Here is a 17,525-nt window from a genome sequence, read left to right on the forward strand (position 1 = left end):
TTGAACCAGGGCATGTTGAATCCTTTCTGCCACTGAGCTACACCCTCGGCTTTATCATGAAAATTTTACATTTACATTTTCATTATAAAACGCTTCCTGTGTGTTTTATCATGAAAATTTACTTCTTCTAGAATTACGGAAAAATTAATTTAAAAATTGTGCCCCCTGGGGCTGCATTAGCTGCCTTTTCACATGAAGACAGAGACAACACAGAAGAGGAGGAGGGGGCGTGGTAACCCATGGGGGAGGTGGGAGGAGGCAGGGGTGGGCATCTCACATCATAGCAGCATACAGGAATCTGAGGACACAGGACTAAACTCGGAGTGGCTGCTACCTTCAAGGGCTAGCCCCTAGTCACCCACTTCCTCCACTTCCAAAGTATTGCTGCCTGCAGGGGACAACATGTTCAGAACATGACCCGTGAGGACAGTACAGATTCACACCTTGACACCATCAGAAGCAACCGAGGACTGAAAGGAGTTTTCATGTTATTTACATGAGATCTTCCTACATTTGCCACATTGGAAATCAGAACTAACAAGTTTTAAACATTCATAAGTTCTTTAAAAGTATAACACACCCATTCAATGTGAGTGAAAATGACATCAGTGGGCTGGAGAGATGGCTCAGAGGTTAAAAGCACTGGCTGTGTTCTTCCAGAGGTCCTGAGCAACCACATGGTGGCTCATAACCATCTATAATGAGATCTGCTGCCCTCTTCTGGCCTGCAGCTGCACATGTAGGCAGAATAACATACACTATACATAGTAAATAAATAAATCTTTAAAATAAAAAAAAAGAAAGAAAAGAAAAGAAAAGAACATTAGTATGAAATATAACTATTTTTCCCAATAGTCTTCCAAGAAAACTAGTTGTTTTACAAATTTTGAAAAGGCAAAAAAAAAAAGTATGATTTTAGGTTTTGGGGAGCCTGTCCTGGTAAAAGAGAGTGGAGCCTTCTCTGGCTTCTGCTGCTGCGGCAGCTGCTTTGGTTAAGGATTCCTCAGCGTGCAGCCGAGGAAGACATATGGAACAGTTATGCCAAAACTGAGAGTGATCATGTCTCATTTGATTTATTTTATTTTACTTATTGAGAAAACACGGGGCTGGTGAAATGACTTAGCAGTTGAGAGTATGTCATGCTTGTTGGAGGGCCACAGTTTAGTGTGTGGCTCTCATGGCCAGTAAGCCTAGCTCCAGGGGCCACGTGTCCTTGTCTAGCCACTGTGGGCATTGCACACGTGTGCCATACACACACACACACACACACACACACACACACACACACACACATATACACACACACACAAATACAATATTGTTTTTTTTTCTATTGACTCTTTCTAATAGTTACTGTTTCCTGGTGTTTTTTTGTTTTGTTTGCTTTTTTAGTATAATATTTTAACTAATTCTTTGAGACTTTCAAAAACATGATAAAACCTTTTTTTAAGAAAAGAAAACAATTATGGAAAAATGGAAAGTTATAAATTACTCTTAAGAATACTTCCTGTGAGAGATGCCGCACTGAGCATGCCTTTCCAGCCTCTGCTTCGAACCCTGCAGCCGCCACGATGTTGACGCCCAAGAAGAACTGGAATGCCATCTGTGAACTCCTTTTTTTTAAGTAAGGAGTGATGGTTGCCAAGAAACATGTCCACATGCCCAAACACCCGGATCTGGCAGACAAGAATGTGCCCAACCTTCACGTAATGAAGGCCATGCAGTCTCTCAAGTCTCAAGGCTGCCTGAAGGAGCAGTTTGCCTGGAGACATGTCTATTGGTACCTTGCTAACAAGGGCATCCAGTATCTCCGAGATTACCTCCACCTACCTCCTGAGATCGTGCCCGCCACCCTGCACTGCAGTCGTCCCGAGAATGGCAGGCCTCTGCCCAAAGGTCCAGAGGGTGAGCGACCTGCAAGATTCACAAGAGGGGAGGCAGACAGAGACACCTACAGAAGGAGCGCTGTGCCTCCTGGTGCTGACAAGAAAGCCGAGGCTGGGCCTGGCTCAGCAACGGAATTCCAGTTTAGAGGCGGCTTCGGTCGTGGATGTGGTCAGCTATCACAGTGGAGTCAGAGAATGTGTGGTAGTGAATAAACTTGAAGAGGGAAGAGGAGGAGGAGGAGAAGGAGAAGGAGGAAGAGGAGAAGAAGAAGAAGAAGAAGAAGAAAAAGAAAGAAGAAAGAAGGAAGAAAGAAAGAATCCTTGATGCGGGCTGGAGAGACAGCTCAGCGGTTAAGAGCACTGACTGTTCTTCCAAAGGTCCTGCATTCAATTCCCAGCAACCACATGGAGGCTCACAATCGTCTATAATGAGATCTGATGCCCTCTTCTGGTGTACAGGTGTACATGCAGATAAAGAACTGCATACATAACATAAATAAGTAAAATCTTTTTTAAAAAAATCACCCAACAATTCATTTGATGTGGGAAATCATTAGAGGCTCTTAGTAATAGATTTCTTACTCCATTTAAATTATCTACAGAGATGTCTAAACCAAAGCCGTCTTCTGACCGGATGTGGCGGTTTACACCTGTAATTGCAGCACTCAGGAGACTGAAATAGGAAGGCAGTAGCTTTAGAACTGAACCTGGGTTATGTAGTGTTGCTGTCTCAAAGGAGAACCGTGAGAGCAGCTTTCTGACTTGTCTTCCCAGAGATGGCATGGCCGTGCCACAGTGTGTATACAGCCCTGTTTCGCCCTAAATCTCCAAAAATCATGTCTTAGAGCCAGATGGGAAGATAACAGGGAATTAGTTGGTATCTTCTTTCCTGGGTCACCCTCCTCTAGGACCCTCCCCCACAACCCTCCCCCACGACCTCCATGGCCTCTGCATCATGTTTGCTGTCTGTCACCCTGCCGATCTGAATGCTCAGAAGCCAGTGTGGTCCATGCATGGCTTTCAGAAGGTGAATCTTCTACCTTTTTTTTTCTTTACTATTTGTGGGGCTTTGTTTATTCAGGTGTGAACATATTATATATTTACAAATGTGTACTGGACCTTCAGCTTCTAAAAAAAAAATGACACTTCTAAAGACAGATTATGTGTAGGAGAAACCTCAGTACTAGTCCCTTCATGGTCATGATAATTTAACTTTGTTAATCATTTCCTGTGAATTATCCCTTTAGTGCTCACAGGGACTCTGCAGTGGGTGCCTCTCAATACATAGTACTGTATATAGGTAATGAAGCATCAATACTTAAGCATGTGATAACCAAAGCACCGAGGGGGCAACAACCTCCCACGGTCACATACTCGCTCAGCCCATAGAACTAGAGTTTTTGTCACATGAGTTAACTCCAGATGCCAGGTGGGCACGTGAGAGTGAGCCCTGCGTCTCGTGAGAGCTCTGAAGCCAATGCCAGACCACTGGTTGAACTGAGGACCACTTGGGTCTTCTCTGAGCCTCCATTCCCAGCTCCCCAGAGCATGAGATACAGTAGGGGAACCACCAAGCGACAAGTGGGACAAGAAGACAAGTCTACTGTCTCAGCTGGAGCAGACTAGCCAACTCACGCAGGCAGGAGACTGCCTGCCACCAGCCGGTTAAGTACGCATGGCCGTAACGTAATGATTTATGCCCACTCCAGCTCAGATCCTTAAAGCTATATAGGAGAGGGGCTGGAGAGACAGCTCCTTCAGTAAAGTGTTGTTTTTGCAAGCACTAAGACCTGAGTTTGAGCTCCAGAAATTATGTTTAAAAAAACAAAACACAACACAACACCTGCGGCACAGTATAGCGCACACTTGTGACCCCAGCATGGTAAGATTCCGACCAATGAGGAGGAGGCTTGCTGGCAGGCAGGCAGCCTAGCCCACTTGGTAAGCTCAGGCTAGTGAGAGACCCTGTCTCACTAGGATATGTCGGATTCCCAGCAACTAGTCTGCAACCAGCTCTGCCCAGATTCCAGAGACAGAAGTTGACAATTCTGTGGGTCAGTCAATATTGGAAGAGGGGGTGGAGACCCTAGGGAGAGAGGATTAGGAGGTGAATCATGTCAGGGAGTGTGCCAGTGAGAACCTCAAGTCCGTATGCAGAGTGGCTCTGCTCAGTGCCCAGAGTGTCCCCACTGGGAGGCCAAGCCTTCACCAGGAAGTCTCTGATCCAGCAGCTCGATACTATCTCCACCCATGGCATTCCGCTCCGCTTAATGTTCTATGGTCACAACCTTGAAATCCCCCCCTTTTCTGCATATATTCATGTAGGTAGTGTGTGTGTGTGTGTGTGTGTGTGTGTGTGTGTGTGTGTGTGTGTGTGTGAATGTATATTTGAGTATTCACATGTCTGTGGATACACATGCATAGCTGCACATGCATATGAATATCTGTGCCAATTAACTTTATGTCAACTTGACACACGCTATAGTCATATGAGAAGTAAGGACCTAAAAGGAGAAAGTGCCTCTGTAAGATTGGGCTGCAGGCAAGCCTGTAAGCCATTTTCTTAATTAGCAATTGATGGGGGAAGGTGCGGCCCATTGTAGGTGGTGTCATCCCTGGGCTGGTGGTCCTGGGCTCTATAAGAAAGCAGGCTGAGCAAGCCATGGGGAAGCAAGCCAGTAAGCAGCACTCCTCCATGGCCTCTGCATCAGCTCCTGCCTCCAGGTTCCTGCCCTGCTTGAGTTCCTGTCCTGACTTCCGTCAGTGATGGACAGCAGTGTGGAAGTGTAAGCTGAATAAACCCTTTCCTCCCAAAGTTGCTTTTAGTCATGGTGTTTTATTAAACATGATATTTAAGACAAGGTGCAAGGTTGGCACTGGGTGTCTCCACTTTTATACCTTGAGGCATGGTCTCTCGTGTGGACCCAGAGCTCACTGTTTCAGGCTAGTCTGACTCCCGGGTTGCTCTGGGGACACCTTGCCTCTGCCTCCCACATACTAGGTTTGCAGGTGGCCGACCACACCCACCTCTTTCACATGTCATGGGGACATGAACTCCAGACCTCACCTCTCGCATGGCTGAGCCACCTCCTTAGCACCTTGAAATTCCTCTTGCTTTTAAACTATTTATTGTATTTTTAATTATATATGTGTGTTGCGGGTATGTGTGTGTGTGTGTGTGTGTGTGTGTGTGTGTGTGTGTGTGTGTGTGTACCTGAGTGCAGGGGTCTCAGGAAGATGAAGAGGGTGCCAGATCCCCAGGAGCTGGAGTTACACAGGCAGTAGTGACTCTCCAGACATGGTGAATGAAGGGTATTTGTTACATGGGGTGTGTGCACAACTGCTGTTCTTACTGCCCTTTCACACATACACTCAGGGTGCCACTGTCCGTGTAGGGGTGTTAGACAAGCCTGGCACAAAAGCTGCAAGTTGCATCTATAACCCAGTATATGTGATCTGAGTTTTAGTCTGCTTGCTGTGCAAGTCGGCATGATGCCAAGTCCGGGGGGGGGGGCACGTTGTAAGAACTGCAAATATCAACTGGAGAAAAAATTCAATCAGTAGAGTAAATTCAATCCCCAGAACTCATATGAAAATGCCAAGCATGGTGCTACACACTTGTAACCCCAGTGCTGTAGAGGTGGAGACAGGAGGAGCCCTGGAGCTCTTGAGTCACCTGGTCTACCCTAATCAGGGAATTTCAGGCTCAGAGAGACTCTCAAAGGGAGAAGAGGAAAGCTTTTAAGAAACAGAAGCTAAGGTTGACTTCTGGTCTCTGTGTACATGCATACACATGGGGCAATGTGTCTGCATATACACAAACACACATGCACAGTGATACACACACACACACACACACACACACACACACACACACACACACACACATACACACATGCCTAAGCCTGCTCTGTCAGCCTGTAGGCCCATTTAATAATAGCTCAGAGAGAAAGAAGTGACCTAAAGCTTCTTTTCCTTCCCCCATTCTTGTCTCAGTAATTCAAGGCCAGAACATGTGTCCCAATATGAAGGGAGCATGGTCCCTATGCTAGTCCTAGGAAGCACGACTCAGCTTTTAAAGATTTATTTATTTCGTGTATATGTGTTTTGCCTGCATGGCTGTGTGCACCAAGTGTGTGCAGTACCCACAGAGGCCACAGGAGGGAGCAGAATCCACTGGAACTGGAGTTCCAGGTGGTTGTGAGTGGCCATGTGGGTGCTCGGAACTCAACCTCCGTCTTCTGTAAGAGCAACAAATGCTCTTAACCACCGAGGCATATCTCCAGCCCATCATTTACACACACACACACACACACACACACACACACACACACACACACACACACACACACACATTGCTGGGAAAGCAGTTGTGTGGCTTCTGGCCTTCCACACCAGAGTTCCTTGACTTTCAAGACAGCTCTGCGCAATGTAAAAGAGAAGGTGAAATCCACACTAATGGTTTAAAATTTTAATTGCAATGACTTGAGCAACCAGTATAACTCATGAATGGTGGAATAGGAGAATGTAGAAGGAAGGGAAAATCCTGTTTTCCTTCCTTCCACAGTACTTTTTGATGCTTTTAGAATGAGCCTGCACTGTTTTCTCTTTGCCCTGGGAACTCCACAGCCTGTTGCTATGGTTTGGATAAGGGTCCCCTGGAAAGGTACACAGTACAGGCTTGTCCCCACCCCACCCCACCCCCCTCCCTGCTGGTGTTATTGGAGGTTCTCTGGCCTTGAGATGGAGCCTTACTGGTTTGTTGTTGTTGTTGTTGTTGTTGTTGTTGTTGTTGTTATTTTGTTTTTTACTTTGCAGGAACCCATCTGCAAGGGGGATTATGGGACCCCCTGTGTCTTCCTCTTGCTCTTCACTTCCTGTGCCCAGGAGGTGAGCTGCTCTGCTCTGCCACTCCTTCCCACTGCGACACGTTGATCAAGCTCTGGGCCCAGCTGATCACGGACTGGAACCATCAATCATGATCCAAACTGGACCTCTTCTCTCTATAAGCAGCCCGCCTCGAGCATTTCACTGTAGTGACAGGAAACTGGTAGCACAGCGGTGCAGCACACAGTAGGGCTGCAGACTTCAGCAGTGAGCATTGACTGCAAGTTTGCAGCCCGCTGGCACTTCCCGAGCGCCTCGTCTCAGTGAGTGTCTTCAGCCAAAATCCTACTCCAGTGTGAACAAACATAAGTGAATTGCAAGGAGAAGGGGGATAAGCAGACGCGGAGGCTACTTTGAGGGTGAAGTGTCAGTCAGCTCTTAGCTGTGGGTAGAACCTCGCACTTGGAGGCTTGACCACCGTCTGCCCTTTATGGTGAATCAGGAATCAGGAATACGAAGTCAGGTGTCAAGTGAACACAGGGCTTTCACAATCACCCAGCTGGTCTGTAAGAATCACGGTCTGAGGCAGGACCAAGCTGGGGGCTTGCACTGACATTGCAATGGGTCTTGCGCGCCAGCTTTAGGGGCGGAGTCCAGAGCGGAGCGGAGCGCAGTTGGGAATTCAGTTTACTTAAATCTTGTTTGACTCTCTCTGACGCTGACTTCCGCGCTCTCAACTGCTGCAGCTATTCTTTGCCAGCCAGACGTGTGTGTTCTGTGAGTCCGGCTTAGGTTAGGACTCCGTGTCCGGTCACAATGAGCCCCGGGTGGGGAGAGGCCCCACCCCCCAGGCCTATATATAGCCTGATGCTCGGCAAATAGTCACGATGAGCACCTGGGATGAGCGCATTACTGACTGAAGCCGCGGTAATTACTGGTTTGCGTTCTCTCGAATGTTTTCCCAGGAGTGCCCCTTAACACATTTCTCTTTTGCACTGGATGTCAGGAGGCTCAGAGTCATGTGAGTCTCAGCAAGTCTATAAATAACACGCACATGCACACTTTTCTTTCTTTCTTTCTTTCTTTTTAAGGACAGGATAGCCTTGTGTAGCCCTGGCTGTTCTGGAACTCACTCTGTAGACCAGGCTGGCTTCAAACTCTGCTTCTGCCTCTGCCTCCCGAGTGCTGGGATCACAGGCCACCACACCTGGCACTTGCACACTTTTTTTTTTGATTCCTCTTTTTTTGTGTGTGTCTTCTTTGGCTTGATTTTATGCTATCTCGTATTTCACATACATCCTTACAAGATCCTTTAACTTGTTGGACACTTTAACTGCCTTGGCCTGAGATGTAACTCCATTGGTAAAGCTGCTTGCCCAGTGTGCACATTGAGTTCCATCTCTTGAATCACATAAGTTGGACCTGCAGGTACATGCCTAGAATCCCAGCTTTGAGGAGGACTCCTTCAACTCCATAGTATGATCAAGGCTAGCCTGGGCTATGTGAGACCCAGTTGCAAGCAAACAAATGAATGAATCAATCAATCAAACAAACAAACAAACTTCTGGTCAGCAGAGGAAAATAACACTGAGCAACAGCACATGTTTTTGTACAGCAAGAAGCCACTCTCTGTGTAATTGCTTTCCTGTGTTCAGAGCTTTTAGGGGACTAGGTGTCATGTGGGGGAAGGTGTCTCCTAGCTACTTGGCCTGGTCATGGCAGAGATGGCACCCTGGAATCAATGCGAGTTAAACGGCAAGACCAAGCTACAGATCCTTACAGAGCATCTCTGCTCTGACTCTGACCCACGGTTGTCACACAGAGGCACTGCATCCCAGGTCCACCTGCACAGCCACACAGGGCAAAGGGCACTCACTACACAGGATGCTCAGAGTGCCTAGGAGGCACGAGTGTAAGAGAATTCAGGTGCTCTGTTTTTTATTAGGAGGAGAAGGCACCTGAGTCCAGGAAGAGACGCTCGTTTCCACAGGGCTGGCAGGGGCGGGGAGGGCTCCTCCCAGCTTGTGTTTGCCTTGTGTGTGTATTCAGCCAGCAGGAAGCAAAGGGCAGAGGGCCAGGCTCTGCAGATAGTCTGGTACTGGGCAGCAACAGCTGGAGGGGTGCAAGATCCTGAGCAGAAACAACTGCTGGAAACAGCGGAGGACCCAAGATACTCCCACCAGCGGCTCACCAGGTACCCGCCTCCCCGCACCCACCTCCAGAGCCTTGGCGCTCTGCTACTTTCTACTGCTTGGGGTGGGCCTGAGATAGAGGCTGGGGGTCCGAGGGTTGAATCTGACCCCGATCTCTCACCAGGTTGTTGTTTGGTCTCCGGCATGTGAGAGCTTTGGTTTTACTGTCTGTGAAATGACTTAGATTGCTCTTCCTGAGAAGTGTCATGCCTTGTGGGCTGTACTGGGTATGGAGTGGCCTGTGTGGACCGTGGGGAGCGTGGGCAGCACAAACTAAGGACCAGTGGCAGGGTGAGAATGTCACAGCCAAGCAGACTTCAAATCTTCAAATCCCTTAAACCAGGGGCATGGTTTAAGGACCCAAGGAGACAGGGGGAAAGGGGCTCTTTAAATGTTGTCTGTAAATCTGGCTCTCTTCTATCTGGTATTTGTGACTAGAGAGAAAGACATGTGCTAACCCCCTGGGTCTTTGCATCACTTTTGAACCTCTCTCCTGCCTGGAAGAGCCATAATATTCAGAGAGTGTCCCCCACCTTATCACAAGCTGGCCAGGTACCCTGGGGACAGGTTCCTTCAGCCTTGTGGGCCTCCACTTCCTCATTTATAAAATGGGGGCCCACCACAACTCTGAACACAAAAGGTCAGCTGTGGGTCAGCCCTCGGTGTCACATCATATCCACTTTCCAATGGAGAGGGTGAGGCTGGGGGCAGGGGCGGGAGGACGCAGGGGTAATGGTCCTAATGCTGTAGGGTGGGCGCCATTGGAGCTGGTTCACAAGGGTCACCAAAAGACTCAGTCCCCAAGATCAGCTAAAGCCAGGAGTGGTGGCACTCAGGAGGCAGGCGCAGGAGGATCACCACAAGTTTAAGGCCAGCCTGGTCTACATGGCAGGTTCTAGGCCAACCAGTGGGATATAGTAAGACCTTGTTGCCAACAAACAAATAAATAAGGGGCTGGAGAGGTGGCCACGCAGTTCAGATTACTTGTCGCTCCTACAGAGGACTTGAGTTCTGTTCACACTACCCATGTGACAGCTCACAACCATCTCTATGATATAGATCCTCTTCTGGCCTCTGTGAGCACTGTACACACACACACACACACACACACACACACACACACACACACAGGCAAACACTCATTCACATAAAATAAAAATAAATGTTTTTTTAAAAACGTGAAGCCGATAAAAAGCATAAAAAGACCAATTACATTTTAAGACAAAATTCACAGAGAGAAATTTAATGTCGAGACATCCTTGATTCACACAATCTCAACTCAGTAAAAATAAGATCAGTGACAGAATTCATCTTGATGTTTAAAGATTGTGTTAATGTGGCAGGGGATGTAGCTCAGTGGTAGAACACTTGCCTGGGAAAAAGGGAGACTGAGGCAGGAAGACAGATTTGAGTTGGAGGCCAGGTCGTATCATGTGGTGAATTCCAACCTACCCAGTAGCATGAGACCCCCTTCTCAGAAAAGAAAAGAAAAATTTTAATTCTGCTACATCTTGATGCCTGAGACTCTTGCCTTGCCTTTCCTCATAGCTGAAGCCACCTCACCCAGTTTCCTCCAGGCTGTGATGTGCTGCCCTCGGCCCTGGGGCGTGTATCTCTTTTGAGAGGGTGTGAACACAGCAGTGGCTTCCACCATAGGGAGAGAGGCATGAGGAACCAGGCTCTGAACCACAGATAATTCTGTTTTACCTTCCCCCCCCCACCCCACCCCCAAAGAAGTAGGAGACCCTCAGGAACATATTTGGCTTTGTTTGGTTTTAGTGTTTTGACGGAGTCTCACTATGAAACCCAGACTGGTTACAAACTCACCGTTCCCTCACCTTAGCTTTTTAGGCAGGCATGTACCATGAAGCCTGGTTTCCTGGGTGTGTGTTCTCTTTAAGGAAGAGGGTATGTATTCTAGGAAGCAATGGGTGTGCCAAGTCTGATCCTGGCTGGTTTGTGTCAAGAGATCCAAGGAGAGAGGGACAGACAGCTCTCCTGAGGGCCACCTCCCTCACTCAGGCTTCTTCCTGCCCTGCCGGCATCCTACATAGTGCCTGTAGGTGGTGGTAGCTCGTATAAGTCAGCGTAGCACTGTGCAGTCAGGTGCTGAGGTCTGTACTGAGTCCTCACACACCTAGGTTCAAATCCTGCCTATACCTCTCTGTAGCCTCCTTCTTCTCCACTTAGCCAACAAGCAGGAAGTGAGGCCCGGAAGATGCAGGAAGGACAGACAAGGTGTGGCCTTCTTGGAGATCACATGCCTATGGAGAGGAACTGCAGAACCAAGCACATTGGGGGGAGGGGGGGTTGTTGTTTTGTTTTGTTTTGTTTTTTGTGGGTTTTTTTGTTTTGTTTTGTTTTTTTGTTTTTTGTTTTCTACAGAACAGATAATAAGAACTTTTGGAAGGAAGGCAAGTACCTGGTAATGGGACCAGGCTGTGTGAGGTGAGCGGAACTGAGTGAACCATGGGGAGGCAGGCCCTTCACCACTCATATTGTGGCCCAGGCACCAAGAAGGGTCTCTGCACGCATGCGTACCCAGGTAGACCAGTGCTGGGCCCTGCACAGTGCACAGATGCCTCCGGCGTGTTGTCACTGCCCCTACCGTTCATTTAAAGATGCTCGGTTTGGTCCTCAGAACAGGAAGAGTTAACTCTGGGCCTGGTGGTGCAGCCCTGTCCTCTCAGTTGAGGCAGGAGGATTGCAAGTACAAGGCCTTCTTGGGTTACAGGATAAACTCAAGGGTAACCTCGATAACTTAGTGAGACTCCCTGAAACTAAACTGGAAGACTGGGATGTAGCTTAGTTGGAAAGCACTTGCCTAACATTCTTGGGGTCCTGGGTTCAATCCCCAGTACTGAAAAAAAGAGAGAGAAACTAAAACAAACAAACAAAAAAAACTAGTAAGCTGTGCATCTCCCAGAGCCAGTCATTCTATAAGCAAAAGCAGGCCAGGCAAGCCAGGCAGTGGTGGTGCACGCCTTTAGTCCTAGCACTTGGGAGGCGGAGGCAAGCGGATCTCTGTGAGTTCGAGGCCAGCCTGGTCTACAAAGTGAGTTCAGGACAGCCAAGGATACACAGAGAGACCCTGTTTCAAAAAAAAACAACAAAACCCAAACAAACTAACAAAGCAATGGAGTGTTTCAGAAACAGGACACATGTCAGCAAACACTCCTAAACACCCAGCTAGAATCCTGCACAGGGCTGGGGTGAGGAATTCAAGGAGGGTGGATTTCTGTCCTGAGCCCCCCTGCATCACTCTGTATGACCCCTGATGGTAGCCACCCCATCCAGGCAGCCTTCTGGTGGATCTAGATGGTAGCCTGAGCACAGTGGGTCTACTCCCATCACTGACCAGCAGTACTGACCTTGCCTTGGGGGCTTGGAGAGAGCTGCCCAGTGTGCCAGCCTGGCTATGTGGGCATCACTCTGGCCGGGGTGGCGAGTGGCTTATGGCTTGCCTGCATTCCACTGCATTGATCAAAGGTGTTTCTTGTTTGCTGGGTGACTAATTCTGTCACCATTCCTCCCGTGCAGCCCCTCCCCTTCCCCCTTTGCACCTAACAGTCATTTAGCTGCCTGCTGGGAGGAAGTTCTCAGAAATGCTCTTTTGCTGTGGCAGGAGCCGGTTCCCTGCTAATCCACACTTGAAAGGAGGGGCAGAGGTATTGCCATGGCTGTCAATCAAGAGGCATTCCTTAGCAACACTCAGAGTGGCACATTTGCATAAGTCAGAACCCAGGGGGGGGGGAGCTCAAGGTGTCATGTCAAGAAATAGATATTATTCAAGATATAAGATAACTAGCATGCGCTAGTAATGTTACTGACATTGGAAATAACTGGCATTTACATATTTATGCGCCTGAGTCATGTTGAGGTCAAGACCTGTATGGAGGCTTTATGATTGTGTGTGTGTGTGTGTGTGTGTGTGTGTGTGTGTGTGTGTGTGTGTGTATGTGTATGTGCATGTGTGTATGTGTGTGTGCATGTATGTGTGTGCATGTACGTGTGCGTGTGTGTGTGTGTGTGTGTACATGTGTATGAAGGCCAGAGACCAATCTCAGATGTCACTCCTCAGATATTTTCCACATTGTTTTTTTGTTTGTTTGTTTGTTTGCTTTTAACTGTGTGTGCCTGAGGCCCTTAGAGGCTAGCCAAGGGTGCTGGATCCCCCAGGACTGGCGTTACAGATGGTTGTGAGCCATCTCGTGAGTGCCAGAAGCTGAACCAAGTTCCTCTGCAAGAGGGTTTTTTGAGATGAGTGTCTCACTGATCTGGATCTCACAAGCGTAGTGTAGGCTAGGCTGGCTAACCGGTGAGTCCCATATGCCTTTGGCTGCCTCCTCAGTGTTAGGGTTGGAGGTACGCACCACTGCAGTCAGCTGCCTCCTCAGTGTTAGGGTTGGAGGTATGCACCACTGCAGTCAGCTGCCTCCTCAGTGTTTGGGCTGGAGGTACGCACCACTGCGGTCAGCTGCATACAGAAGAACCAAAGACCCACCTGAGGCTCAAGTTTGTGCAGCAAGCGTTTTACCCGCACAGCCATCTCCCAAACCCTTGAGTCTGCTTAGGCTGCAGGAACAAAAGCACAGGAATGAGGGGCCTTCATGATGGACACGTACCTTCTCACAGTCCATGTGACTGGGACCCAAACACAGACTCCTTGGCGCGTTCTTATCACCAGACACCTTTGAGGGAAACTGATCAGAAATACCAAGGACAGTATCAAAGATGGTCCTGTTTGCGGCTACCATTTAGGTGGCACTTGATGTGCCAGGCCCTGTGCAGAGCGCCTTGAATATATTCACTCAATTAATTCTCACAGTGGTCTCTTGAGATGGGCCTATTGTCCTTAGTGAATTAACTAACTTTAATTAATTAATTAATTTTTAAGATTTATTTATTTATTTATTATGTATACAGTGCTCTGCCTTGCTTGTATAACTGTAGGCCAGAAGAGAGCATCAGATCACATTATAGATAGCTGTGAGCTATCATGTGGTTTCTGGAAATTGAACTCAGGACCTCTGGAGGAGCAGTCAGTACTTTTAAGCTCTGAACCATCTCTCCAGCCCAATTAATTTATTTTTAAGTTAGCACAGAAGTGTTAGGTTTCAGTATGACCATCACCAAACATTGTGTTGTTGCTGTTTCTCCCACCTTCTCTTCTCCCTCATACTTTCCCACTCCCAGTAGCTCCCAGTCTGATTCTATGCAATAAGCAAGAACTTACTGAACTGGACTCCAGTAGCATAGAAAATAGTCCCAAGAATTAGCAGATATGACCACACGGGGCTTAAAAGTCACTGCATAGCAAAGGAGACTGTCACAGAGTACACGGACAGCCTCTATGGAATGGGAGAAGAATCTTTGCCAGGCATACCCAGACAGAGGGGTTAATAGCTAGAATATATAAAAGTTTGCACAAATTAAACACCAGAAAAGAAAACCCCACATGTACCAATACTGACAATCTGAAGATGAGCTAGTGAGATAAATAGAAAGTTCTCATGAGAAGAAACACAAATAAGCTTTTTTTTTTTTAGTGCTCAGGGCTGGAGAGGTGGCTCCCTGGTTAAGAGCACTAGCTGCAGAGGACCTGGGTTTGGCTCCCAGTTCCCACACGGCAGCTCACCACTGCCTATCACTCCAGATCCAGGGGGATTCGATACCATCTTCTAATTTCCTTGCACACCAGGCATTCACACAATGCACATCCACACAAAAGATGTGCACCCATTCTTTTAAAAACCGCCGGGACATGTAAGTTAAAAGCTCTGCATCGTCCTCATCACACGGATGAGGAGGCTGAGGCTTAGGGTCACGTTCTGCAGTGTGTGGCGAGCAGGAGCTGAGTGTAAACTCTAGTGGCCACTTTGCAATCTCTTGGTCCACTGCGTTCGCCGAGAGCAGTGGTCCTCAACCTTCCTGATACATATAGTTCCTCGTGTTGTGGTGACCACCCCGCCAACCATAAATTACTTCTGTTGCTACTTCATAACTGTAACGTTGCTGCATTTATGAATCATAATGTAAACATCTGCATTTCCTGATGTTTCTGGGGGTCATGACCCAGAGGTTGAGAACCACTGGCCTAGAGCTTTCTGCACCAGCCTTGTGTGAACTCTCCAGACCCGTCGTCAGGCATGGCTGTCATTCTTGCTTTCTTAGTCTCAGCACTGTTGGTCTGGTTTCCCTCCTGTCAGCTGTTTGTAGTTCTTCATTCCCAACCATCCAAGTGCTCTTTTCAACCTCTGGGTCATTGGAACTTAGTCCCTTGGCTCCAGGAATTTGTTTTGTTGTTCTTATATCTGCCAGTAGGTGGCAGTAAGCCTTTTTCCTTTGGTTTGATTTAAGTATTGAGTTAATAGACAGGTTCAGGGGGAACATTCTGATTGCCCAAGAAAGCAGTGTTATCAGATTCCAAATGATCTCAGCAAAACACAGGTCCTGCGTTTTCCCACTGTTCACCCACCCTGGCCTTGAAGTTGCAGAAAGGCTGTTTAGAGTGTTCAGTGAGGGGCTGGAGAGATGGCTCAGAGGTTCAGAGCACTGGCTGCTCTTCCAAAGGTCCTGAGTTCAATTCCCAGCAACCACATGGTAGCTCACAACCATCTATATAATGAGATCCGGTGCCCTCTTCTGGCTCTGGCGTGCAGGCAGAACACTGTATACATAATAAATAAATGAATCTTTAAAAATATAAAATAAAAAGAGTGTTCAGTGAAAGGGTCAGGGAACCTCAGCTCTGTGATAGGAAAAAGGCTTGTCACCTGACTGTAGGTTCCACACGTCTCCCAGCCCTATAATATAGCTCACACTTAAATGTGTATTGAAGGGAGTCACCCCTTAAGGACCTAGGGAGATGGTTTGGTAGGGAAAATGCTTGCACACGAGCATGAGGATTTAAGATCATATTCCCAGCTAAGCTTTGTGTTTTGATTTCTTTTTCTCCCTTTTCTCTATCAGAGGAACAATGGGAAACCAAATGAGCATCCCACTAAGAACTGACGACCAGGAGAATGACCCGGAAGCAGACACTTACAAGGTAGCACACTGGATTCCAGAAAGTGGGGTCCAAAAGGCTCTACTCTGCCTACCCCCCCCTCACCTAAGAGAGATGAGGCGTGAGGCCTGCTCCTGTCACTGTTGGCCAGTGGTCACTGAAGTCCCAGAGTCCACCAAGGAGCTGGTTAAAATGCAGGTTCTGTGTGGGACGGGCGCGGGCTCACTGGGTGCGTCCATGAGAACCTGAGCTCTGATCCCCAACACCCGTGTAAAAAGTTGGGCATGGCAGCACAGACACATGAGGATCCCAGGGTAGACCTCTGACCTACACACACACACACACACACACACACACACACACACACACACACACACGAGAATGGGCACGTACGAGTTCACCTCCCCCTCAAAATACAGACTCTGAGATGCCACGTCAGACAGAAGCAGTGTGAGAGATGTCAGTCTACGGGCCTTTGTCTTCAACGACCTCCACAGGTGATTCCCAAAGAGCCCACTTAGTAGGCGCTTCAAGGTCGGCGGCTTCCAAACGCAGGCTTTTGTTTCTTGGTTGTGTTCTCCCTAGTGACACAGGACAAAGCCTGGAGATGTCTTTGATAGTTAACTTGGGATGGGGCTGCTTCTGCCATCAGGTGTATAGAGGCCACAGTTGTCCCTGACTGACCTACAGTGCACAGAACACATGCCCACGTATACACGCACACATACACACATGCACACATACACATACGCACACACAGAGAAACAAAAATTACTAAGTCCAAATGCCCATAGTGCCAAGGCTGACAATCCTAGGTGTGTTTCAGTGGTCCGAGACCTCGTATATACATTGAACCTCTGGGAAACCTCTAATATCACAGTATCTGACTTTCTCCATAGGACTATCTAAACAGAAACTACATGGAAATCAGAGTGGATGGGGGGTGGGGAGTGTTGTCAAAGCTTTTGATAATGGGACATACAACACTAGTGGAGAGTCACCAGTTAGGAAAAGCTCCTAAAAAAAAAAATGTCTGTCCAGATCTGAGGCCAAGGGGTTAGGGAGTTGGATAAGTTGGAAGAGTACTTGCCTTACAAGCATAAAGACCTGAGTTTGATTCTCAGAGAGCCCACATTAAATATATATATATATATCTCCAGACTTGTATAACTGATTCTGAGTAGGTGAAGACAGAAAGATCCATGGAGCTCGCAGGACAGGTGAGCTCCAAGCTACTGTCTCAGAACAGGTGGATATAGCCAGAGGAACAACACCTGAAATTGTCCTTTTATCTCCACAAACATGCACATGCTTACACATGCACAAACATACATGTGCATCTACACACACACACACAGAGTAAACTTCCTGTATTTGGCAGGGGTGTTCATCTGCGCAGCCAGGATGGCCAGGTGAAATTAGCCTGGCAGGCCCCTGAACTGCCGTGTTAAGTTCCTGCACAGTTCCTTGTTAGACACTGCCCCTTTGGGGCCTCAACATCCCATCTGTGTTGCCAGGGGATTGGCTTCCCTGTATGAGGCTGGTGAGATGAAACGTGAACCCCGGGGTGCTCAGAGGATGACACGAATCTGGCCCGAGTGAGTCATTTTG

At 47.9% G+C, this 17,525-nt stretch overlaps 1 protein-coding gene and 1 pseudogene across 7 annotated transcripts in view; both read left to right on the forward strand.

The window, feature by feature from the left end:
* The first annotated feature begins 1,571 nt into the window (after positions 1 to 1,571).
* On the forward strand, positions 1,572 to 2,108 carry LOC311595186 (small ribosomal subunit protein eS10-like; annotated as a pseudogene). The gene has a single exon. The product of its transcript is annotated as a small ribosomal subunit protein eS10-like (transcript).
* Positions 2,109 to 15,877: 13,769 nt separating this feature from the next.
* Positions 15,878 to 17,525, forward strand: part of BCAS1 (brain enriched myelin associated protein 1) — a 72,851-nt gene continuing 71,203 nt past the window's right edge. For all 6 annotated transcript variants that reach the window (XM_084776753.1, XM_084776757.1, XM_084776758.1 and 3 more), the window contains exon 1: positions 15,878 to 15,956. In XM_084776753.1, the coding sequence (XP_084632879.1) occupies positions 15,885 to 15,956 (72 nt within the window). In that variant the 5' untranslated portion in view covers positions 15,878 to 15,884. The remainder of the gene's footprint in view (positions 15,957 to 17,525) is intronic.

This window comes from Acomys minous (genome assembly GCF_964271855.1).
Source record: "Acomys minous genome assembly, chromosome: 3".
Classification (NCBI taxonomy): domain Eukaryota; kingdom Metazoa; phylum Chordata; class Mammalia; order Rodentia; family Muridae; genus Acomys; species Acomys minous.